This window comes from Heterocephalus glaber, unplaced genomic scaffold (genome assembly GCF_053883595.1).
Source record: "Heterocephalus glaber isolate CG9 unplaced genomic scaffold, H.glaber_assembly_v1.0 deba00001442, whole genome shotgun sequence".
Classification (NCBI taxonomy): domain Eukaryota; kingdom Metazoa; phylum Chordata; class Mammalia; order Rodentia; family Bathyergidae; genus Heterocephalus; species Heterocephalus glaber.
The window spans coordinates 5,170,730-5,193,331 of record NW_028258296.1 but is presented as its reverse complement, the minus strand read 5'-3'; the positions used below and the strand labels follow the sequence as shown (position 1 = coordinate 5,193,331).

Sequence of the window (22,602 nt, the reverse complement as noted above, 5' to 3'; positions counted from 1 at the left end):
GCGGTGGATACGAGGGATAGAACCCAGGGCCTTGACACCAAGCTACACCCTCAGTCTCTTTTGTTGTTTTTTGAGACAGCGTCTCACTATGCAGCTCAGGCTGGACTTGAACTCAATGCAGTCCTCCTGCCTCAGCCTCCCAAGTGCTGGGCTTACAGGCATGCGCCACCATGCCTTGTCACGCACCACCATGCCCTCAGTCTTTTTTATTTTCAGCCCAGCCTGGGAAACTTAGTGACTTAGTGAGAATTTACCTCAAAATTTTGAAAAAATTTAAAAAGTGACACCCTCCCGGCCAAAGTGACTATCAAGACCTAGGCCTAATTCCTTCCCCCGACAGAAGATTTAGCTTCAGGATTACAAGGAATGTAACTTTTTGTAGTAATTTCTATTTACAGTCTGGGTTCTAGTGGCTCCAGGGCCCTGGAGCTTGGCCTCCCTTGGTCAGAGCCCTGGCTTTCGTGGGGTGGCACCAACGTTCCTGCAGCAGTGCTGTGTGGGGGTCAGCAGGGCCCGGCCGAGCGGAGGGTCCCGTCCGGGTGTCCCTGCCTGCCGCCGAGACCAGGGGCCATCAGCTCTCTGAGTGCCCTCCTCCAGCTTCTGCCCTACTCTGTCACCCCTGTGCTCTGCCCAAGTAGCTTTATTTTTTTAATTGATTAAGCTTATTGATACACTTCAGTGCATCTGACAATCACATTCGTCATGCGGACGTTGTGCCTGTACATGATATCTCTCGGTTCTTTTCTCCATCCCACTCCCCTCTCCCTTCAACCCCACTTCCCCTCCTTATTTACAAAGGCTTTGTTTCCGTTTTTTCCTTCTTTTCTCATTTTCTTTTCCTTTCCCTTCCTTCCTTTCCACTGCTCCCCTCCCTACTTCCTCTGCTCATTTGAACATTTTCTTCTTATTTCACAATGTGAATTATATATTTTGGTTCTCATTTACACTTTCAGCTTCTCACATCAGAGAAACAATGAAAAATTTACACATGTGGGTCCTACTTATTTCACTGAAGGGTGTGGTCTCTAGGTGGCATCCATTTAGCTATAAATGACTCAAGTTTATCCTTTATGGCTGAGTAGTACGCCATTGTATTAAAAAACCACATCTTCTTTATCTATTCTGCCCAAGTACCTTTAACCTGGAGTTTGGAGGAGGGAAGTAGGCGGTGGCCCCAAGTCCTTCGACCCCAAGAGCAGGGCTTGGTCCTTTGCCATCTGCACCCATCACCCCTGCAGGCAGGAACAGAGGCTGCTTGTGTGCAGCCTGTGCTGAGAAGGGATTTTATGTATGTAAACAGTTGGAAGGAAACGGAAAGGCTGTTTCATGATGCACAGAAATAAATCTGAATTTCAGAGTCCAAAATTAAATTGAACACAGCTGTGTGCATTTTTAGGCCACACAGGCCCAAGCACTGAGAACAGAAGCCTTATGTCCTAAACCAGGAGCGCAGGCTTGTAATCCCAGAGTTTGGAGGCTGAGGCAGGAGGATCACAAAGTAGGCCAGCCTGGGCTATACATAGCCAGACCCTGTTCACCCGCCCCACACACACACAAAGAAAGAAACAAAGAAAAGAAAACAAGGAAAAGAAAAAGAAGCCTTATGTCCTGCACTGCAAAGCCTCAAATATTTACCATTTGGCCCTTAAATAAAAAGTTTACCAACCCCCTGGTTTAGTTTAATTAGATAAATAAGTCACCATTAATCCATTTATTTGAATTTGCAGGCAAAAATCTTCTGCCTTAGGTACCATTAAAGGCACATAATAAGAAGAATAACAGCTAAAGCATGAAAGATTATCTCTAGAACTAGACATAAAAATGAGCAGCCTTCAGGACATCACGGGTCAGGCGTGGGAGACAGGTGGACACAGGCCGGTACCCGGCAGGGACAACGCTCCTGAAACAGGATTGGTTAAGGATCTGATCTATTTAGCAATTCCTAAAGGCAAGCCGATCTTTTCAGGAACCGGCTCTCTGGAGGCCTGAGGAACCATTGCTAAAACTAGACTGCGAGATTGCATGAAAGCGTGCAAAGTGAGTCCTGTTAGCACACTCGCCGGCTTCTCCCGGCCGCGACCCCACACCAGGAGCGCGAACGCTTCTCACCGTCCATGTGTGGTTGTCGGAGGCCTTGTGCCGCAGCTCACAGGACACAGCCTCCAGCGCCGTCTCGCTTTTCCAGTGAACGACGGTTCTGGGAGCTGTGGCATTCAGGGTCTCAGCCCCGGAGATGACGGACGCAGCCGGGATCACTAGAAGAAGAACCAGACCACAGCACGTGATTGTCTGCATTCACACAGCAGGGGGAACTCACGCTCCCGGGGGCAGAACGTTGAGCTCCGTGTCCCCAGTGCCCTGCAGGCGCAGCCCGGGCTGCGGTGCCCCGGCCGGGTGCCCTTGTCCCCCTGTGTCTCAGCCCCAGGTCATCCGCCACAGAGACTGGCCGCTAGGAAGCTGACAGTGTGGACAGAGCCTGCCAGCAGGTCAAGCCAGAGGTCCACCCCGAGCTGCCGGCTCCTTCCTGAGTCTTGGAGGGGAGAGGAGGAGCAGAAAGGAAGAGGAGGAAGAGGAGAAGGGGACAAGACTCCCAACTCTCCATTGCCCATGTTAGATTTGGGGATGGAGCCCGGCAGGATTTTCCTTTGTGGACTGGGAGGTGGCATTAACCACGGGACTCAGTGAGTCTGGGAAAAATCCTGCGCCTCCTCCTCACCAGCTGTGGCCTGGGACACATCCTCTCTCATTTTCCCCAGCGCCTGTCCAATGGGCTCAGCTCCCCTGTGTGCAGTTGTTTAATTCCCAAAATTCAACTAAATGCACACGTCCAGTGCCTAAACGGTGCGTGCTCACTAAACAGATGCAATGATATCGGGGCCTAAGAACAATGAGGGGCCCTCTACCCACTGTGATTTAGGTGCTAAAAGGCACTGCCGGGTGATTCTGGCCACGATGCCTCCACAGCGCTCCTTCACCAAGGGGAGCTGTGGACAGAGGGGCCCTTGCTGCGCTGTCCCTCTAGGGGAAGCTTAAAAACTCCTGTAGATCGTGCCGGGAAAACTTTAACTCCCAGAACGCACATGGACACAGAGTTTTTGCCCACTACCCCAGCCACGGTGTGGGCTTCTGTGCCAGCTGTGTCTGGGTGTCCCCCAAAGCCTCATGTGGTCACTGGGGGGCGCTTTTTAGAGGTGCTGGATCTAGAGTGTGAGCTGGGCTCGATTCACAGTGCGATGCTAGGCTCAAGGGCACCGGGATTACGGGTGTGAGTGCTGCCCGCCCTAAGCAGCCTGGATAAGACAGAAGGGACGGAAAGATGCTGTAAGGACCCTTGCTGCCTTGCTGTCTCCGGCCTCCATGAACTGCTGTCCTGAGTCTCCAGCTGGAAGTTGCGAAGTTGGTTGTGATGGGAGGCTTCGGTGACAGCCCAAAGCACCCCTCTGCACCCCGAGAGAAGGCTTCATGAGAGCTGCGGGTCTGCTGCAGGGTGCCTTACTCCCCACTGAAAGCTGGGCAGAGGGGCCAGGGCTCTGGACACAGGGCTTCCCAGCTCTGTAAACTCAGTGGTGTGAATCCCACCAGGTCGCGGGCATCCTCGTGTATAAGTCATAACCTTTGTCTGCAGAATCGGAGGAGTGTGAGTGTTGAATAAAATCCTGTACTGAAAAGCAGTTGCACATTAAAGGAATGCTCCATAAATGTTAGCTTCTCGGAGTTCTCCATAACAACAATGGGGTCATCCATGCTGTGACCTCACGGAGCACGCCAGGCCGGTTTGCTGCTCCTGGTCTGAGTTCTGACTCTGGGACCCGGGTAAAGTGGTAAAAGCCTGAAGGGTAAATTGTTGATTGCCTGATTGATTGGTTGAGATAGAGTCTGACCGTGTAACCCAGGCTGGCCTCGGAAAATGACCAGAACTTTACCAAAAGGCCCCACAAGGGTGTTTGTGGGAACACAGGTTTTAACGACGAGAAACAGAACAGGGTAAACTCCCACAAGGCGGATCAGATTGACACATTCAGACCACACTGAAGGTGACATTGCGGGCGAGGCGTGGGGAGGCTCAGTGTTCAGTGAGGGGCGTGGTGTAAAACTACCCGAAGCAAAAACGTCAACATTTGCTATATCTGGCCGGTGAACTTGGAGATGGCTGCAAAGTTCTCCACAGTTGTCTGTGCATTTTGTGAAACATCAAAATAAAGACAGGAGACTCCGCTTACATGTGTGTCTCACAACACGCCCGCATACTCGGTCACCATCCTCGTTTCTTTCCCTGTCTGTTCCCTGACACATTGCAAGCTATTTCAGAGCAGCTTATTTTAGCGGAGGTTCTTTGTCCATCTTACTCTCCTGGCCCAAAGAACAATGCTTGGAGCAGTAGGAGTTCCTGATAAATATGAAGTTCCTAAAGATTCACACGCAGGGTACAGAGCCACAACGGGAAGAGGGGACACGAGGAGCCAGCAGGACTTGTTGCTGAACTGCTTCAGACAGAGGAACCTCGGGGTCCTCTCTGTTCTCTGTCATGACTTTGGGGACCTTTCGGATCTAGGCTGCATCTGGCTAGGCCAGCATACATTCCTATATTAGTATATGTGCTGCTGAAGCGAGCACCATACATTCCTATATTAAAGATGCATGGATCCTAGCATTTGGGAGGCTGAGGCAGGAGGATTGTCTACAGTTGAAGGCCAGCCTGGGCTCCATAGTGAGTTCAAGGCCAGCCTGAACTGCATAGTGAGATTCTGTCTGAAAAAATACTTTTTCAAAAGTTACTGCTCCGCTTCTCCTTACCTATGTCATCCAGGTGAACGTGCAAGGGTTTTGACTCCTCCATGCCGAGCACGTTTGCAGCATGGACCCGAACCCAGTACTTCCTGCCAGCTGGCAGCGCATCTGTGGAGATGTCCACGTAGCTCGAGGCGAGATACCGTTGCTCTTCTCCTGTCTCCAAACTTAAAAGAAAGATCATCTCAAGTTAAACTTAGTTTTCGCTAATTGTTCCAGACTTTTATAATGTTACCTTTCTCAGTTTGCTTTCAGACATGCAGCCTTGCACTGAAAAATGAATCAAATTTTACTTTATTTTCTGAAATTTGAAGGACAAGGGCAAGCTGATGTGGTGGCGCAGGCCTATAATCCCAGCACCCTGGGAGGCTGAGGCAGGAGGATGCAAAGTTTGAGCCTCAGTGCTGACCTGATTTGTTTATCTGTCCCCAGGCCTGGCCTGATAGGGTTTTCAGGGAAAGCAGAGCTTAGAACATTTCAGCCCAGGGTCTACTCCAGGGCCCTCACTACCGTGGGTCAGTTCCGAAGTTCCTAGGTGTCTCCCGTGATATCCAGTCAACTTAGACCTCGACAGCCACCCTCAGGCTCTGGAGAGTAGGGAACAGAAAAGAGGAAGCAGCCTCCTCATTCCACCAACCAGCAGTGCATTTATGAATCAAAATAGTTCTGTGTGTGTCTGTAGGCTTTTTTTTTTTTTTTTTGGTACCAGGGATTAAACTAGGGTCCTTGTGTTTTCGCAGCAGGAGGCAAAACCACTGAGCTAAATCCCCAGCCCTCTGTAGGCTTTTTAATACAAGGGATGATTGAGAAACATCATTAAAGTTTAAATTTAAAAATTAGAGTACAAGACACGTTGCCATTCATACCCTTCAAAAGAACTCTGTTTCAAACACACTCATCCCATCGCCCTGGCCACTTTCTGCAGCAGCTCTGGAGTCCTCTTTCCTGAGTGTCTTTATAAGATGTGATAAAAAATACAATGACTGCTGCTGCCAAGTGCTGTCCAGTGGAAAGGCAGCTCGAAAAAAACCATGACGCTGTGTCCTCATCCACCTCAGTCACTGGATCTGGCACCATGTGACTTCCTGTTCTTCCTCAAAGTCAGGATGACCACGAGAGGGAATGGTTTTGAACTGATTCAAGACATCGAGGCAGCCAGGACAGCGCAAGTATGGAGAGAGGACTCCAGAGCTGCTGCAGAAAGTGGCCAGGATGGTGGGACGAGAGTCCTGGATGTGAAGGGAGGGTTTTGAGGGGATCCATGGCAGTGTGGCTTTTATTGTGGCAACTTTTTTTAAGGTGAAAGCTTCTCCATGCTTCTTGGCCATGCCTCACACAGTTTGATAGACACATACTACTCTTCCCACCGGGCAGGCACCCAGGGCCCTCTCTCAGGCTGAACTGGGGTTGGAGGGGACCACATTGGGCGGTGCAGAACCCTGGGCCCCCCTGGCTGGGAGCCCCGGTACGCTGCCGGGCTGCCCCTCATCCACGGTGACCTCCAGGAGGGGCAGGGTGGGCTGATCACTCCGACCAAAGTCCAGCCCTGTGACTTAGGGACAGACTCCCCGCAGGCCCTGGGAGGCTATGGGACCCGAGGTGGGTTACCCAACCCCCACAGCTGCAGGTCACCCCTCTCTAAAGTGGCAGCGATGGTGCTGTGTTCATCAGTAAGTGAGACAAGAAAGCAAGGGTCAGGGAACCTCACACATAACAAACAAAAGCTGTGATGGTGAATTAAAGGTACTGATGAGTTATCTTTTTTAGGGTTTTGTTTTTTTGAGACAGGATCTCCCTATATATAGGCCCAGACTGGCCTCCAACTCATGGTGATCCTCCTGCCTCAGCCTCCCAAGTGCAAGGGTCACAGGCATGCACCACTATGCCCGAAATAATGTATCACTTTCATGAAACAATGTTGCTTTATTTCTTTAATATTGCTTGTATCTAAAATTGAATTAAGCCACTGAGTTTAAGTATTTATATAACTACTTAATACTCTTTCTAAATAAGATGGAACCTGAATACACTAACCCAGAACCTTAGAGGATATGCTAATCTTAGGCTAAACAAGAACTCAAATGGCAATGCTGGGTAAGTAGGTGGGATGTCTTTGAATATTTTCCAGTTAGAGAAAACCACATGCGTGTTCTCAATTCATTTGTGGCTAATTCTTTTACCACACTTACAGAGATCTGAAGTCAAATGGAAATTTATTCTCAAACCAGCATTAATCAGAGTTACTAGGTCATTTAATTCTGCTTTTAAAGTTGACCCCATATTAGTACCTAGACGCGAGCACTGTTGTAGTTGAAAACCCAGTAATCATGAATGACTCTATCGAAGAACTTGTAATCACGAGGTGTAGTAATCTGAAATCCTGCACGTATGGGCACAGAGACCCAAGACCCCTGGGATCTCGGAGGGGCCGGGCATCTCTCCGAGCCCCAGTGCCCCTGCAGAGTGGGGAGGGGGCTGCCCCCCAGGGGACCCCAGAAGCCACCGTCTACAGAGGGACGGACCACCCTGCGCTGCCAAGGGAGGGGCTGTGGTCGGTACCCGCCAGGGGCTGGTTTCCCGCACGCCTTGACACGCACCCCTATCTGCTGCCCATCGTGTCCTGTGTCATGTCCTTTATAGTAAAGGGTTAACGGGTTTCCTCTAGCTCTGAGTCATTGTAGTAAATTAACCCCGAGGAGGTGGTCTGGAAACCCCACTTTATAGCCAGTCAAAAGCAACATCATAGCCAGGCATGGTGGTGCACACCTGAATGCCAGCACTCGGGAAGCTGAGGCAGGAGGATCGCTGTGAGTTCGAGGCCAGCCTCAGCTGCATGGAGAGAGCCTCCTTTTTTTAAAGGCCAGGACTTGGGGGTCCGAAGTGGGGCTCAGTGCGTGGGCCTGAGCCCTCCCACCTTGAGACCTGTTGTCACAGCCAAGTCGATGAGTGAGAATAGAGTTGCCGACCCCAGTGGGTGTGCTGCCCCTGGAGGTAAGGGTGGAGAGCCCCAGAGGGCCTCCCAGTGGTCTGAGCAGAGGGGCAAATGACGTGAGGGTCCCACAGAAGGGCACTTCACCCACTTCCGGGACAGGCTGCGTGGATGGGGAAGGGATGGGGGCTGCAGTGTGGCTGGGAGGGAAGAGGACATGTTTTGTTCCTAGTTTTAGTTTCTTGTTTTTTGTTTTTTGGTACCGGAGCTCGAGCTCTGGTCCTTGTGCATGTGCAGCGGGTGGTGAAACCATGGAGCTAAATCCCTGGCCCCAAGTTTTTTGTTTTTTGAGACAGGGTTTCCTGTGTAGTTCACGCTGGCCTTGAACTCACTATGCAGCCCGGGCTGGCCTCGGACTCACAGCGACCCGCCTGCCTCAGCCTTCCGAGTGCTGGGACGACAGGCGTGGGCCAGCTGGGAAGAGCTCAAGTGTGGGGAAGATCCTGCACCTCATAGGGTGCAGAGCATGACAGGAGGGCTCTGGGGGGACTCGGGGGACCCGGAGCCCAGTCCCACTGCAGAGGGAGCGCGTTGGCTGGGACGGGAAGAGGGGGAGCAGGGAGAAGGTCGGGCAGTGACTCAGCCTGGCGGGGCTGGGCAGGGGCGTGGAGGAGGTGTCAGGCCGTGTGGCTGCCCTGCAGGAGAGGGCTGGGCTGGACATGGCAGGCGAGTTTACACTGTGGATTTGGCCTCTGGACTTTGAGCCCTGAGAGTGCACGAAGGTACAAGGAGCTCTGGGTCCCGGCTGCTGCCCTGCAAATGAGGAGACCAAGAAAAGCACCTAGGAGGGCAGGAGGAGGCGCCTAAGAAGCCGAGTGCGGATGGCGGGCCAGGGGGAGCTGCTGGGGAGCCTGGGAGGAGCTGGGCAGGGCCTGGTGAGGGAGTCAGTGGTCAGGTCGGAGCTGTGCCAGCGGGGCAGCGAGTGAGCGAGAAAACATAAGGCAGGAAGAAAACTGGGCATGCGGGAGCACACCGGTCGTGCCAGCACCTGGGAGGCTGAGGCAGGAGGGTTGCCTCAAATTCGAGGCCAGCCTGGGCTACATAGTGAGTTCAAGGCCAGCCTGCACTCCACAGCGAGACCCTGTCTAAAAAAATAAGAACAAAAACAAAAATCCTCCAAAGCCTAAAGCAATACATAAATAAAAAATAAATCTAATCTAAAACTATTCGCCGTACTGGTCTGCTGCTGGTGGTTTCGAAAGAGGGTTATGGGTCGCTGGGCATGGAGAGGGCGCCTAAACATTTCTAGAGTCTCCAGTCCGTCTCTGTCCACCATCTGCTGTGCTGGGATCAAACCCAGGCCCGTGCAGACGGGGGCTCTTGGGGATCCTGGTGCCCAGCCCCGAGGTGTGGGCGACCTGGCATGCTCAGCACTGCCCCGGGCTGTCTGGGCTCGGCAGGCAAAGGACGCCTTACTGAGCAGCTCCAGAATGGAAATCAGACAGGAAACTCTGCAGCCGCTCTTCCCCATAGACACGGAGGAAAGTCCTCTCTGCAGCCCGTCTGCTCTCTGCCTTTTGGAGACTTTGAGGAGGAGCCCAGCCTCAGGGTCATCCTTTACCTCACACAGCAGCTGTGCTGCTCAGAAGCCCCGGGCGAGTAAGTTAAACATGTGCGACTTTGAATGCACTAAAGGATTTTAAATGCATGGAATATTTGGGGAATATTTTTATGATATTAAATAGCAAATTAGGCAGTGATCAGCAAATTTTGTCTAGCAACTAGATTTTCTCAAGTTGAGCTCTGTCTGTCCCAGATTCTCACTGCTGGGCACCTAAGAACACAGGTGCATGGGCTTTAAAACATTAGCCAGCCCAGGAGGATGCAGCAACCATCAGGGAATGACAATGGCTGGCAGAGACACAGAGATGGCAGAGCCCCGGGCACCATTAGTGGAAGTGTGAAATGGCAAAGCTGCTTTAGAAACTATTGTGGATGTCCTCAAAGGTTACAGATGTAGCCATTCTATTCCTAAGTGTGCACGTAAGAGAAATGAAAACACATGCCTACCAGAAGCATGTATACAGGTGGCAAGTGAACCACTGTTCACAATAGCTAGTGGGTAGAAATAGCCCAAATATCTGTCAACTAATGAAAGGATAAACATAGCGAGATACAGCCATAGAATGGAATATTATTCGGTCATCAAAAGCACCAAACTACAATACATGCTACCACGGATGAACCCTGGAAACATCCTAAGTGAACAAGCTCCGTCATAGAAGTCCACTTACTGTATGGCTCCCTTTATATAAAGGGGCATAGTAGGCAAACCCTCAGAAACAGTAAGTAGACAGATCCTTTTTTTAATTTTTGGTACCAGGGATCGAACTCAGGACTTTGTGCTTGTGAGGCAGGTGGCGGAACCACTGAGCTAAATCCCAGGCAGAAACAGAAAGTAGGCAGTGTTGGCCAAGGACAGACAGATTGTGGAGAGATAGGAAGTGGCTGCTATGGACATGGAGTGTCTTTCTGGTCCGCTGAAAATAATCTAAAATTGGCTGTGATGGTGGTTGCACAAATCTGTGAAATGCACTAGAATTGTTGAACGGTGTACTTTAGATAAGGTTAGCTGCATGGCCAGTGAATTATACCTATCAGAAATAGTGGCCACAGAAGACAGGAAAAGAGACCGAGGGAGGGGGAGGGAGGGGGTCTGCCGGGGGACAGTAGGCGGCCAGCTCTGTGACACATGCTTTAAAAGTCAAATGCCGTTTAATCAATTGGAACAAACCCATGCTTTAGCTCCTACTCTGCAGCCCATTTTAAGAGATGAAGAATCGGCACCTTTGAGAGACAAAGTGAATCGCCTGAGTCTGGAAGGAGAACAGGGCTTGGGTTTAGTCCCTGTTTAAAGCGAGCTGAGCTAGAGCCCCGCTGGCTCCCAGTTCCCTAGAAGGACGACAAGGCGGAAGGCCAGGACGGAAGGGCTAGGATGGACTTCCGGTGGCCCGAGGGCGTGGTTGTTTCGCTGGTCACTCAGCAGGAAGGGGACACGGCTGGATGCTGCTGTCTCAACTGGACAGCTGCGGACCCGCCTGGAAGGGGACAACGGCACCCACCTCTGCACGCGCACCTCGAACTCTGTGTCCAGGTGGGTGGGCCTGCCCGCGGTCCAGCTGCACGTCATGCGGCCCGAGTGTTCACGGACGACACAGGTCACCTCCTCAGGGGCGTCCGGCGGATCTGCAACAGAGTGTCACTTAGGAGCCAGACCAGGGAGTGTGGAGCGGCTCAGGGTAAACAATCCATGTGTCATCCGCGTGGCTCTGGTGTCCCACAGTAACCGCTCCACCACCGTGGGGCAGAGCACGAGGTCAAGTTCCACTCCCACAGGGGCCTCTCAGCTCTGCCTTTCTTTTTTGGGTCCACGGTACCCGAACCATCTGTTCGGTCCCTTGCTAAGACCACATGTCCCAGTGTCCACAGACCCCATGGTGTCCTGTCAGCTGCCACTGACCGTGACCTCTACCCTGACGGTGACTTTGGCCCCTCCTTCCCCAGGGTCCACATCCAGTCAGGCCCCAGATCTCCTCATTCCGCCTTCATTCCTGACTCCTTTCTGTCCCTGTCATTTTCACGGTGTCTTAGTCTAAGCACTCACCCTTGCTAGGTGGAACCACCTCCAAAGCTTCTGCATAATAGGTGAACTCCCTGGCCTTCCCTTCACTGTCTCCGACCCTCAACCGAAGTCCAGCTAGGGTGACTCATCTAAAATAGTATCACGTCAGTGTCCTGTTCAGACTTAGAAGTTTAAGTGACTTCTTGTGCCCCCCGAGATCATGTCCAACCTCCCCAACACAGGCCACAAAATCCCTGACAAGCCTGGCAACGCCTACCACAGTGCACTCTCCCCAGCCCCACCTCTGTCCCGTTTGGCCCCTCAGTATGCCTTCCTCTGCCACTCTTTCTTGCCCTGCATGTTGTGTGACTGAAATACGCAGTGGGGAGGCAGGTGCAGAGGATTGGTTTGCACTGGAGAGCAGCACCGAAAGCCACCTGGCTGTGCACCGAATGTGCTCCAAACGGCCCCTTCATGTTCTGCATGTTTTACCACCAGCACCACATCAGAAAGAACTTTTGAAAAGTTTGGTGTTTGCAGAATTGGATTTCAAGGCTCCCTGTCTTTCTCTCCCATACCTGCTGCCCCCGCCCAGGCCTTGCTGTGGTGGCCCATGCTGAGCTTCTGCTCAGCACCCCTTTCACCCCAGTCCAGCCCCTTCACCCCCAGGCTGTGGTCAGCAGGCCGCACAGAAGTGTGCCCTTGGCCTAGAGGGCCTTGGTGTGTGGCCCAAGCTGAGGTCATCGGAATTCTGCGAGGGACTCTTTCAGGGCCATGGTAGGGACGCATTCCTGCCCCTAAAGTTGCTGTCCCCTGAGTATAAAGTGCACTTGAGTAGTGAATGATATTTTTAGCAGTCAGCATGGTGGTGCACACCTGGCATCCCAGCACCTGGGAGGCCGAAGCAGGAGGATCACTATGAGTTCAAGGCCAGCCTGGGGTGCATAGAAAGTTCAAGACCAGCCTGGACTACATAGTGAGACCCTGTCCCAAATTAAAAAAAAAAAAAGAAGAAGAAGAAGAAGAAGAAGAATGAAGTCAACGTAGGCAGGGGGAAAACCAAGAAGTGGGAAGAGGAGAGAGTTCTGAGGACGCTATTCACACCTTGGGGCCCTCAGAGGCCATGAGCCACAACCCCTGGAAGGTAGCGTCTGGGGCCCTCAGCTGCGCCGCCCTACAGTGAGCGACCAGCACCACTGCTCAAGACAGAAGCATGGGACAGAGGCGTCTGACCCTACACCCACTCTCAAGCACGGTTTCTCCTGCGTTCCCCACTTGTGACACAGAGCTGGGGTGTGCGTCTGCTCAGAGTCACAAGACAAATGGGAAGTGGGGAGAGAGTAAGGATAGAGATGCAGACATGTGTGCACCTGAACTTGCACCCAAAGGTTTGTCTTAAGTACAAATTCATCAGCAAATCAGCTACCAAAACTATTACTTGTAAAATAACAAAAACATTAAAAGTTTGTCCTCACTGTGAATCAAAGCAACAATAATAATGTCATTTAGTTCTATCACATTGGCAAGGATTTTGAGAAATGGTGCACATAGTGCTGGGAAGGGCTCTGCCAAATCCTCCCCCGTGGCTGGTGGGAGCAGGATTGGGAGCACCTTTACCCAGGGTACTTTGCGTATGGCAGTCATCAAAAGTGAGGTGATACTTTGTATCCCAACAGTGTTACATCTAGAAACTACCCTTAGTGAAATGCTCACATATATATAAACATAGTTGGCCAAAACAGTGTGCCTAAAGTATTGTTCATAACAATGAAAACACTGGAAAACCATCTCAATACCCAAGATAAGGTTAAATTATACTACATGCTTAAAATACATGAAAAATAACATTATAGAAGAAACTTTAAGGGCCTGGTCTTTGGAAGACATTAGAAATATAATTATTAAGTAAAAAGATGTTGCAAAATAGTTTAGTGGCAGAGAAAGAGAGAAAGAGAGATTTGAAAAATCTGCTAGTGAAATTATGGGATTATGGAGATGACAGGTATTTCTTTTTTGCTGGTTAATTGTTTTTTAACTTTCTACATTGAATACAATTGATTTTACAATTTAAAAACTATTTTCAAACTGTAAGAGCGCATGAGAATACTTTAGGACACTGTGGTGAGGGGCAGCATTGGAGTTGCAATGGGAAGAAATAGCTCTACAAGCAGGGTAAAAGAAACCCTCAAGCCCTGAGCCCTGCAGGATCCAAGTGCGGAAGTGTAATCTTGAAAACGATTTGTTTATTTTTGTAGTACTGGGGATTGAACCCAAGCGGCTTTGCACTGTTTCGTCACCAGTTCTTTTTTATTTTTATTTTGAGACAAGGTCTCATTAAGTCACTAAATTGCCCAGGTTCGGCTCAAACTTGCAATTCTCCTGCTTCAGCTTCCCACAATGCTGGGATTATAGACACGGGCCCTCACACCCAGACAGAAACATAAATTTAGATCATTTTGGACATTGTTTGCAATACTATCTCCTACTTATTACAATCATTTGTGCTGAAGTTATTTTTTCCTGTGGCTTCATATAGAGAATGTTGCTGAGTTTGTAATCACAAAAGACACGTGTCTCTACTTTTTGGGCTACATCACTCTGCAGCATTCTATATTCAGTGAATGCTCGGGATTATAAATGCCAGGCAGTTAATTAACTTTGCAGACAATAAAAAGAGCTCTACACATATGCAGAGAAGCACGGAATTTTTTGTTAGTGTGAAGCAACATAAAGACAGCCTGAGAGTGGCTCTGAGGATAGCATCTGCTTGTTAGATATCATTGCCAAGTTATTCAATAGTCAAGAGTTAAAACCTGCTGCACAACCAGATCCCACACACGCCCTGAAACATGCAAGAAAGAGGTCTAAGCCTGTGCTTTTTCCTGCCAATCCCTTCCTTCTTTTATCACTGAGATCCTCGCTGACCATAGAGCTCTTGTTAGTTCAGCATAATCAGGGATCAATTTCTACTAGGAGCTTCTGGAAAGCAAGGTCTATGTTTCTTCCTTCTTTACCTTCCTAGCACTGAGCACATTTTAGATGCACAGTAGCCACTCAATGAAGATTATTTCATGAATTGTGTAGCTTGATTAATAAGATGATGGGAAGTATTGAGACAAGCACATTGTCAAGTGTGGTGGTGCACACCTATGATCCCAGCACTTGGGAGGCTGAGGCAGGAGGATCGTCACAAGTTTGAGGCCAGCCAGGGCTACCTAGTGAGACTCTGTCTAAAAAAATAAAAACCAAAAAACAAAATAACAATAACCAGAAAAAAAATCACATAAATGAAGTCAGGCACAATGCTTTGGGCATAGATCACACTGGAACACTGGAATTCCTTTCACAGAGAGGGCTCAGGCAGCCCAATTACATGGTAATGACACATACTTAATAGTAATGTTAAAGATAAGCATTCTGGGGTTTTATTGGATTACAAAACCCTGCTTTAACCACTATGGAGAGAAGCAAAATATGATTAAAATTTAAGTCATTGTAGCTTAAAATTTTAAATAAATGATTAAGGGGAAACATGACTAGTTATAGTTTATTTTAATTGGAATTTTTAAATGAATAAAGGTATTTTGAAGTGTTTTAATGCTGTGATTAGTGTGACCCCAGTTAGAACAAACTTCCTATAATATGAGTGTATTTTGTCACAGATAATAATCTAAGAATTGTTTAAGATTATGGCCTAAGATGGAAATTGTGAGAGTTTGTATTTCACCAATTATGCATTAGAGAAACTTAAGTATATTTGGACATCTTCTCAGGGAAAGCAATGACTCACTTATTTTCTATCTTTCATGATTTCCCTCCAGTCTACGAAAGTGCCTAGAATCATTTTGTTCAAAATAAGTGATGATAAATCAAACTGTGAAACACACAGGGCAGATATCCTGTCATCAAAGTGGCTCAGTGAAAGCAGTGTGATTTCTAGAGTGCCACAGAAACCCTCAAAAACCCTTTATTGACCCACTTAAATAGGAGATTTTGTTTGCTAAGCATGGAGAGCTCGAGAGCACACTCAGCTTGAATCCAGGGGTCTGCGGAAACGCTCGCTGCGGTTAGGTTCCTGTACTCAGAACCAGAGCTGTGCGTAAGGAGCTACGCCCCAGGTGCATGATGGAAAGAGGGGGCTTTTTCTGAGCAACCATGGGAAGACCACACCAGTGTCCTGGGAGGGGGCGCTGTCTGGCCTGGAACACGGCCTGGCCTCAAGTTGTGAGGACGGCAGCTGCTCAGCCCACCCGGCAGGGCTGCTGGGAATAACCCAGCCACGCAGACAACAATCCAAGGAGGGAGGGGGTGCTGCATAGGATTTGTGGGAGGCTGGTGTTTAGGAATGCGCTCCTGCCCTCCGCCCCAGAAGACCAAACCAAAATGGAGTGACTTGTGCCAAGTGCCACACAATCAAACTGATGCTTTAAGGAAGCAGATCGGATCCCCCAAATCCAGTTCTTCCGGAAAACAAGCGATACCCAACACCCAGCTTGAAAGGCCCGGTCACCCTGACCCAGCTGCGGAAAAGCCCCCCTTGTTTTTACCCTCTCAAGGAAAGTAACCGGAAGCAGCATGACGGTAAACCCCCAACACACACTTTCCCCCAGTTTTTAATTCTTCTGCTTCCTTGTCCCTCCTTTTCCAAAACAGACTGTCCTGTGAAGCCCAGTGGAGCAATTGTGTATTTTACAAAATGAGGTGCAGCTCGACCTCATAAATCAAGTGCCTATGCAATGAGATGTCACACCAGTTTGATAAAAGCCACTTTGACCTAAAAACTAAATCGGTGGAAATGCTGTCTTTTGAAGGAGGGGATTACTTATTTCTTACCCTTTTTTCCTCTGGCTAAATTAATAACTAACCTTTGCCCATAACCCTGGAAGTTACCTATTTGTCCTCCAGGGAAACAGCACACTGCCCTCTCCCCTCCTCCCGCACCCCAGGACAGGTGCGCAGTAATGTGTTAGCACTGAGAGCAGGTTATGCTTCCTGAGGATGTGGACAAGCTAGGGACAATTTGTACATCAGATAAGAAGTCAGCCTGCAGTTGAATTTCCACAGTTTAGGGCAAGTTGAAGACATTAAAGTGCAAGTCTAGCAATGCGGTTCTTTGATGCCCCAACCTACACTTTCTTTCCCGGCTTGCCTCTTCCCTACATTCTCTCTTTGAAAGGCACACATGATAGCTGCCCAGAGTCAGGCAGGACAATGGCCTCACTGGACAACGGCCTCACTGGACAACAGCATCGCCTGCCTAGTGGGAACCCTGCCTGGCTCTCATAGTTATGCTAGAGGTGAGGAAGAAGCAAGAACTCAGTCTTGATTTCCAAAGCGTGGAGGAAGGGAGCCTGCTACAGATGCAAGCCCTTTCTCTGTTGTTGAAAATGGGCATAGGTGCTGCAGAGAATGGATACTTAGATTAAAACAGTGCTCAATTAATTGATTTGTCCTTCACAGTAGAACCGAGACCTAACATTGACATATGACATTGAATAAATCAGCTCATGTTACTATAGGAGCTCCAACTTTCAGGGTACCATGAACACAAAATGACTCATCACGTAGATCAACTGGACTAATTTTTTCTTAAAAGTATAGTAACAAACAGTAGTTGCAGAGGGACTATGGAATTCTTAGTAAAGGATTGTATGAGAATCTCCCTATGTTTTATCCAAAGTATGCATTTTGGGCCTGGGATTTAATTCAGTGTTTCTGGTGCCTGCCTTGCAAGCGCAAGGTCCCGAGTTCAATCCCCTGAACCAAAAAAACCAAAAAAACAACAAAGTATGCATTTTTAGGGATTTAGGCATAGAGGTTGTACTTACAGTTTGTAATCTGTATTTAAATGAATTATTGAGATTCAGTACCAAACACAGCCATATAATTATCTGCATTTGACAGACAAGCAATCAAGGCTCCAATGGGTTAAATAAGTTGCCCAAATAGTAAGAAAGGAGCACAGTGAGAACACAAAGCTGGTTTTGCGACTTTCCCAGAATCTTAGTCTCAAAACCTTTCAATGGAATCTGTTTCTAGGTGGATGACATTAGTTTGGAAAATAAACAAAAAATATAAGTGAAAAAAAAGATGAAAAGAGGGACATTTTAAATCTGAGAGTGGTAGCTTCCTATGCCTTGTTTGGCCAGGCTGGTGGTAAAAAACTTGGTCTTTTAAAAAAATGTATTCACAGTATTTTAAAATTTGGTATTCACATTAAACATTTGTTTTTCTGGCTGCCTTTGGAGGACACCCCTGGCCCCATGCATGCTGGGTGGCGGTCTCAGGAGAGCTTTCTTCTCCCACTGGGCCTCCCCAGTCCCCTGACTCAGAGGTCCCTGCCTGAGCCTGGAGACATTTGTGTTAGCAGCTCCCATGGGAAACCTGTCTGAGATGTGAGCTGCGCTGCTCTGACTCCTGGTGGATGGGACTGGGCATGAGCTGCACTGTGAGACTGGCTTGGCTTTGCTTTTGGAACATGTCCCGACACTTACATCCAGAGGAAATGTCCTGTCCGCACACCAGCGTCTCTTTCAAAAGTCCAGGGCACTCTGCGGTGCAGTACACGGAGGCGCGGGGCTCCAGGAAGTTCTTGTACCGCTGACAAGCTGTTGTTTCATTAATCCTTGAGGTGTGAGATCGTTCTCTGATGCCATTTATATAAAAATGAAGTTTCCTTGGCTGGCAATTCTTAATGGCTGCTCGGCAATAGACAGAGATATTCGTACCCATTTTAAAAACCGTGGCTGGTTCTACCCAGATGTTGCCAGAGCAGTTTATTTTTGTAATTCCTGAAAACAAACAAGTGATAAAGTCTGTGGAAAATATTGCAACAGATGCAGAAGAATATGCTATTGCATTTTAAATTATTCTTTTATATTAGCAGATTTCTATTTTAAAAAATTAAAACTAAACATTTTTAAAGTGCTTTTGTCATGCTTCTATTTAGGTTCAGCCACGTGATAGGTGAGAACCCAGGTTTCAATGTTCCCTCATGGTCTAGAGAGCAAATATAATCAGCTCTCCTGCTTTGATGCGGAGAACCGAGGCAGCTGGAGGCTCAGCCATATTTCAAAGCTAAGATCAGAAATAACAGTGAGAACTACAGAATCTAAACCCCAGTCATTAGAGAGATTGGTTGTCATGTTTGTTTTTAAAGATAAAATCTACTTTTCTCACACAATTATGAATATAATGAATAAAACAATACTTATGCAAATGACAAAAATCTAGTGCTTAATAACCACATAAAATTCATCATTAATTTGATAGTACAGAAAATGTTCACAATATACTGTTAAATTAAAGAGCAAATTGCAAAAAACATATTTAATATAGTTTCAGTACTGGAAAGAAGTAAATAAGTGGGCAAATTGAAAAGAAAAACATTAAGATATTAAAGATAATCTGTTAATTTTCCATTTTTAAATTGTATATGCCTATGTTTTTAAATGGATGCATGACTTTATGAATAAAAACAAATAATGTAAAGTCATTTGGCTGGGAATATAGCTCAGAGGTAGACCATTTGTCCAGAATGAATAAAGCCCTGAGTTCAATCTCTAGCAAAAAGAAAAAAAAGAAAGAAAGAAAAGCCATATTTATAAAGTCAAATGACAATGTAATTCAATAATAATGAAATGAAATTCATACCAGAAATTCTGTGAAATTTATTATGGGTGTTTTCTGGAAATACTTGTGTTAAAACATCTTTATAAAAGTAGTGATATTAAAGGCCAGCACTTACTTTAAAATGCTCTTATACTTGGAACTCAAAGCTCAAAGAATCAACTTGTTACATAATATAAATGTAATTGACTATTTCCGTTGGTATAATGAACACTTCTATATATATTATAAATATTTAAATGTTGAAGTAATGACAAAATAATCCCATCACTATCAATAGGGAATTGAAATCAAAGACATTAAAAGGAAGATTTAAGAAAATATCTAGATACTTTAAATGAATTTGACAATTTAAATGTATACAAAGAACATCTCCAGCACTTTTTAAGATATATGTGAGCTGGGCATAGTGATGCATGCCTATAATCCCAGCATGCAGGAGGCTGAGGCAGGAGGATTGCTGTGAGTTGGAGACCAGCCTGGGCTACATAGTGAGTTCAAGGCCAGCATAAACTACATAGAGAGACCCTGTCTCAAAAAACAAAAAATAAAATAATCAAAATTTTATAATGATATATGTGAATGCTATCATGAAACTCTTTTGAGAATATCTAGAAAAATCAAAAGTAGAAGACTAGATTTGGTCAAATGTCCTGGTTTTCAAAAACAGAAGAAGGAAGAGCCTCAGAAACACTGGGCCATTGAGGTTCACAGCAGTCAGGGGTTAATTAAATCTGTATTCTTTCAGAAAATGGCAATAAAAATCAGTGATCAATAGAAGTCACCAGGTTATTGGAGAAAAAGTCATTCAAAATGTTAATTTCCCTTTTAAATGGGATTATTAGATGGTTTAGAGAAATGCTAACCAGTATAACTTTATTTCTGAAAAGCTGCTGAAAAGGAGTAACAAAATCATAGTGGAAAACTTGGAAAAATGTAGTCTGGATGATAAGAAAAATAGCAGACGGAGCAATATAAAGGCAACCTCGGGGGGACCCTCGGCCCAACCGCGTCTGGAGCTGCGGCTTCTGCCAGCGCTGAGCTGAGCGTGGGAAAGAGTCCCGCTCACGCCTTGCTATTCTAGGAAGCAGGAAAAGCGGGTGTTCCTTTCCTGAGGCTTCTTGTGTCGCTGTCCCTGGCTCTGGAAGACCCCAAGTCACCCCTGGAGGCGGCCTGGCCCTGAGGATGGAGCCTGGGCCCCCACTCCGACACACTCGTCCCCAGCCTCAGAGGAGGCCCTGCCTGCCCTGTGCCGGAGAGTGGGGTCTGCAGGTGCTCGCCCAGGCCTGGACCCTGCGGGCGCTGTTCCTGCCGCTGCTCGGCCCTGGGGCTCCAGGCAGAAACTCCCAGTGTCCAGGCTGCCGGCCTGAGCCAGTGCCGTCTTGGGTCCCTCAACGCTCGGGGCCCACAGGATCGGGATCAGACAGGAGTCGTCAAAGCACCCGGGAGCCCTGCGGGAGGTGATGGGCCACAGATGGGCGGGCGCAGCCGGCACAGTCACCGTCAGCACGCGGGTCGTGGGTGGAGCTAAATTCGGGCATTGACGGCCCCTCGGGCGGTGGGAACGGCCCTCAAACAGAACTCGCCAACTCAAGCCATAAGCGCCCCCCGCCTGGAAATGTGCCCGGTGACCAGCAGAGCTGTCCGCCGGGGACGGCTGAGCAAGACCCTGCATCTGGAAGGAGGCTGCACCGCTGTTGCTTTGCCTCTCGCAATATCTGTGTGCACATATTTCCCCACTGAATAATTTTTATATCCTTCAGCATAATGCCTTGAAAATCAAAATCACTCAGTGTCTATTTGATGAAGAAGAGGTAGAGCTAGGTACACAAAACACTATACCTCCATGGCACCAGCTGAAGAGCACATAAAGGGCTACGGACACGTCCAGTTGAATTGCCACCTGATTCATGCCCGAAAACGGGAAAGAGCCCTTTGTTTCTTTCTGCAAAAGATCATGGAAATGTTTCAATTGCAATGCTTTCATGAAGTAATAAAAGGCATTACATTTTCCCTAACAATTATTGTCTTTGGTTAGGAAGAAAAGAAGGAGAAAGAAAGGACTAAGGGAAAGAAGGAGAGAAAAGGGGAGGAGGAAAAGACAGAGGGAGGAGGGCAGAGAGATGTCACTGGCTTGGGAGATGCGATCAGAAGTGGACGCAGCACTGCAAAAGGATGGAGTTCTATACCCTTCAGAGACGACTGTGAGTTCTCTTAGTAGGACCCCTGCCCCTTGTTAAAATACAATTCCTCTTCATTTGGGCTCTCTTCTCAGCCCCTCTTCCTGCTCTAACTTCTGAAGATGAATTCTTTTCCTGACCAGAATTAAGCATTAGTCATACTCTGAAAATAATTACCCCTTAGTGAGCAAAACTCGGAGAAAGGATACACAACGAAGATAAACAGAAGGAGACAAAGGCGAGTGTACTTTGACGAGTGAAATTCACAGCCCATTCTTCTGAGGAGCCAAAGAGATGCTGTGGGAGGTCCTGGAAAGGCTGGTTCCCATTCATAACCGGAGTTGCATTACTCAGTGCGCCCGTCATTACACTGCTGAGAATTCAGTTCCTCAATAGCTACCATTCTTCACCTATGCTTCTATCTGTTTAGTAAAACCTGAATCTTTCATATAAAACGACCTCAACACACAAGCCATACCTCATCAAAGAGCATAAGGTATCTGGTAACATTTTTAAAAGAAGCATCTGCACGGCTTAGGAATGCAGATGTCCTTTTCACAGTTTGGTAGTGTTAAGAGCTTCTCTTTGTAAATAAGAGGTGGCATAAGCCTAAATGTCCCTAGTTAGAAGTTAGCTACGCAACTGTATGCAGAAACAATGGTTAAAAGGAACTGGACACCAAATAGTTTTCCAGGTCCAGTTGCCGTCTGACACCACCATCCAGAACCGTCATGAGGACGTAGATGAGGAGGGCACCAGTCCCACGATTCCCACCAGGAGCCCACCTGGAAGCGCCTGGGTGATCCTGGTCTCCACCTTCCAGGCCAGGCTCCGTCCTCCGTGGCTGGATGTCTTGTCTCTCACTCCCTGGCAGTGAGCACTTCAGGTCTGAGGCTCTGAGGCCCCTGAACTACCTGTCAGCAGGGCCCTGACCTACATTTCTGAGTCTTGAGAGGAACTCTCAGTGCCCATTTCAAAATGACTGGCTGTCTTGACACTGTTTGGGAAAACCCAGATTGCTGAAAGGGAACTGCTTTGTCAGTACTTTTCTCTCTCTCTCTCTCTCTCTCTCTCTCTCTCTCTCTCTCTCTCTCTCTCAACTTACTTTACAATTCTCTCAGCCACACGTGGTGGTGACTGCCTGAAATCCTAGCACGCTGGAAAGGCTGGGGCAGGAGGATCATAAATTTGAGCTCAACCCAAGGAACTAAGTGAGGCCCTGTCTCAAAATAAAAATTTAATACAGGATAGGAATGTAGCTCAGTGAAATCTGGGCTCACTCTTTAGTACTATAAAAATAAATACAGTAAGTAAATACATCAATCGCTGAGTATGGTGGCACATGCCTGTTATTCCAGCACTTGGGAGGCTGAGGCAGGAGGATCACCGCAAGTTCAAGGCCAGCCTGAACTGCCTAGCCAAGACCTTGTGTCAAAAAACAATTTTTCTCATCC

General features: G+C 47.9%; 1 protein-coding gene across 1 annotated transcript in view; it reads right to left on the bottom strand.

Annotated features, from left to right (window-relative positions):
- The window catches only part of Il23r (interleukin 23 receptor), a 42,177-nt gene extending 20,142 nt beyond the window's left edge, over nucleotides 1-22,035 (bottom strand). The window contains exons 1-6 of the mRNA XM_087212893.1: nucleotides 21,934-22,035; nucleotides 20,811-20,913; nucleotides 17,834-18,130; nucleotides 10,840-10,963; nucleotides 4,795-4,955; nucleotides 2,110-2,255 (exon numbers count right to left, since the gene is read on the bottom strand). Coding sequence (XP_087069019.1) covers nucleotides 2,110-2,255; nucleotides 4,795-4,955; nucleotides 10,840-10,963; nucleotides 17,834-18,130; nucleotides 20,811-20,880 — 798 coding nt within the window. The 5' untranslated portion in view covers nucleotides 20,881-20,913; nucleotides 21,934-22,035. The remainder of the gene's footprint in view (nucleotides 1-2,109; nucleotides 2,256-4,794; nucleotides 4,956-10,839; nucleotides 10,964-17,833; nucleotides 18,131-20,810; nucleotides 20,914-21,933) is intronic.
- Nucleotides 22,036-22,602: the final 567 nt, after the last annotated feature.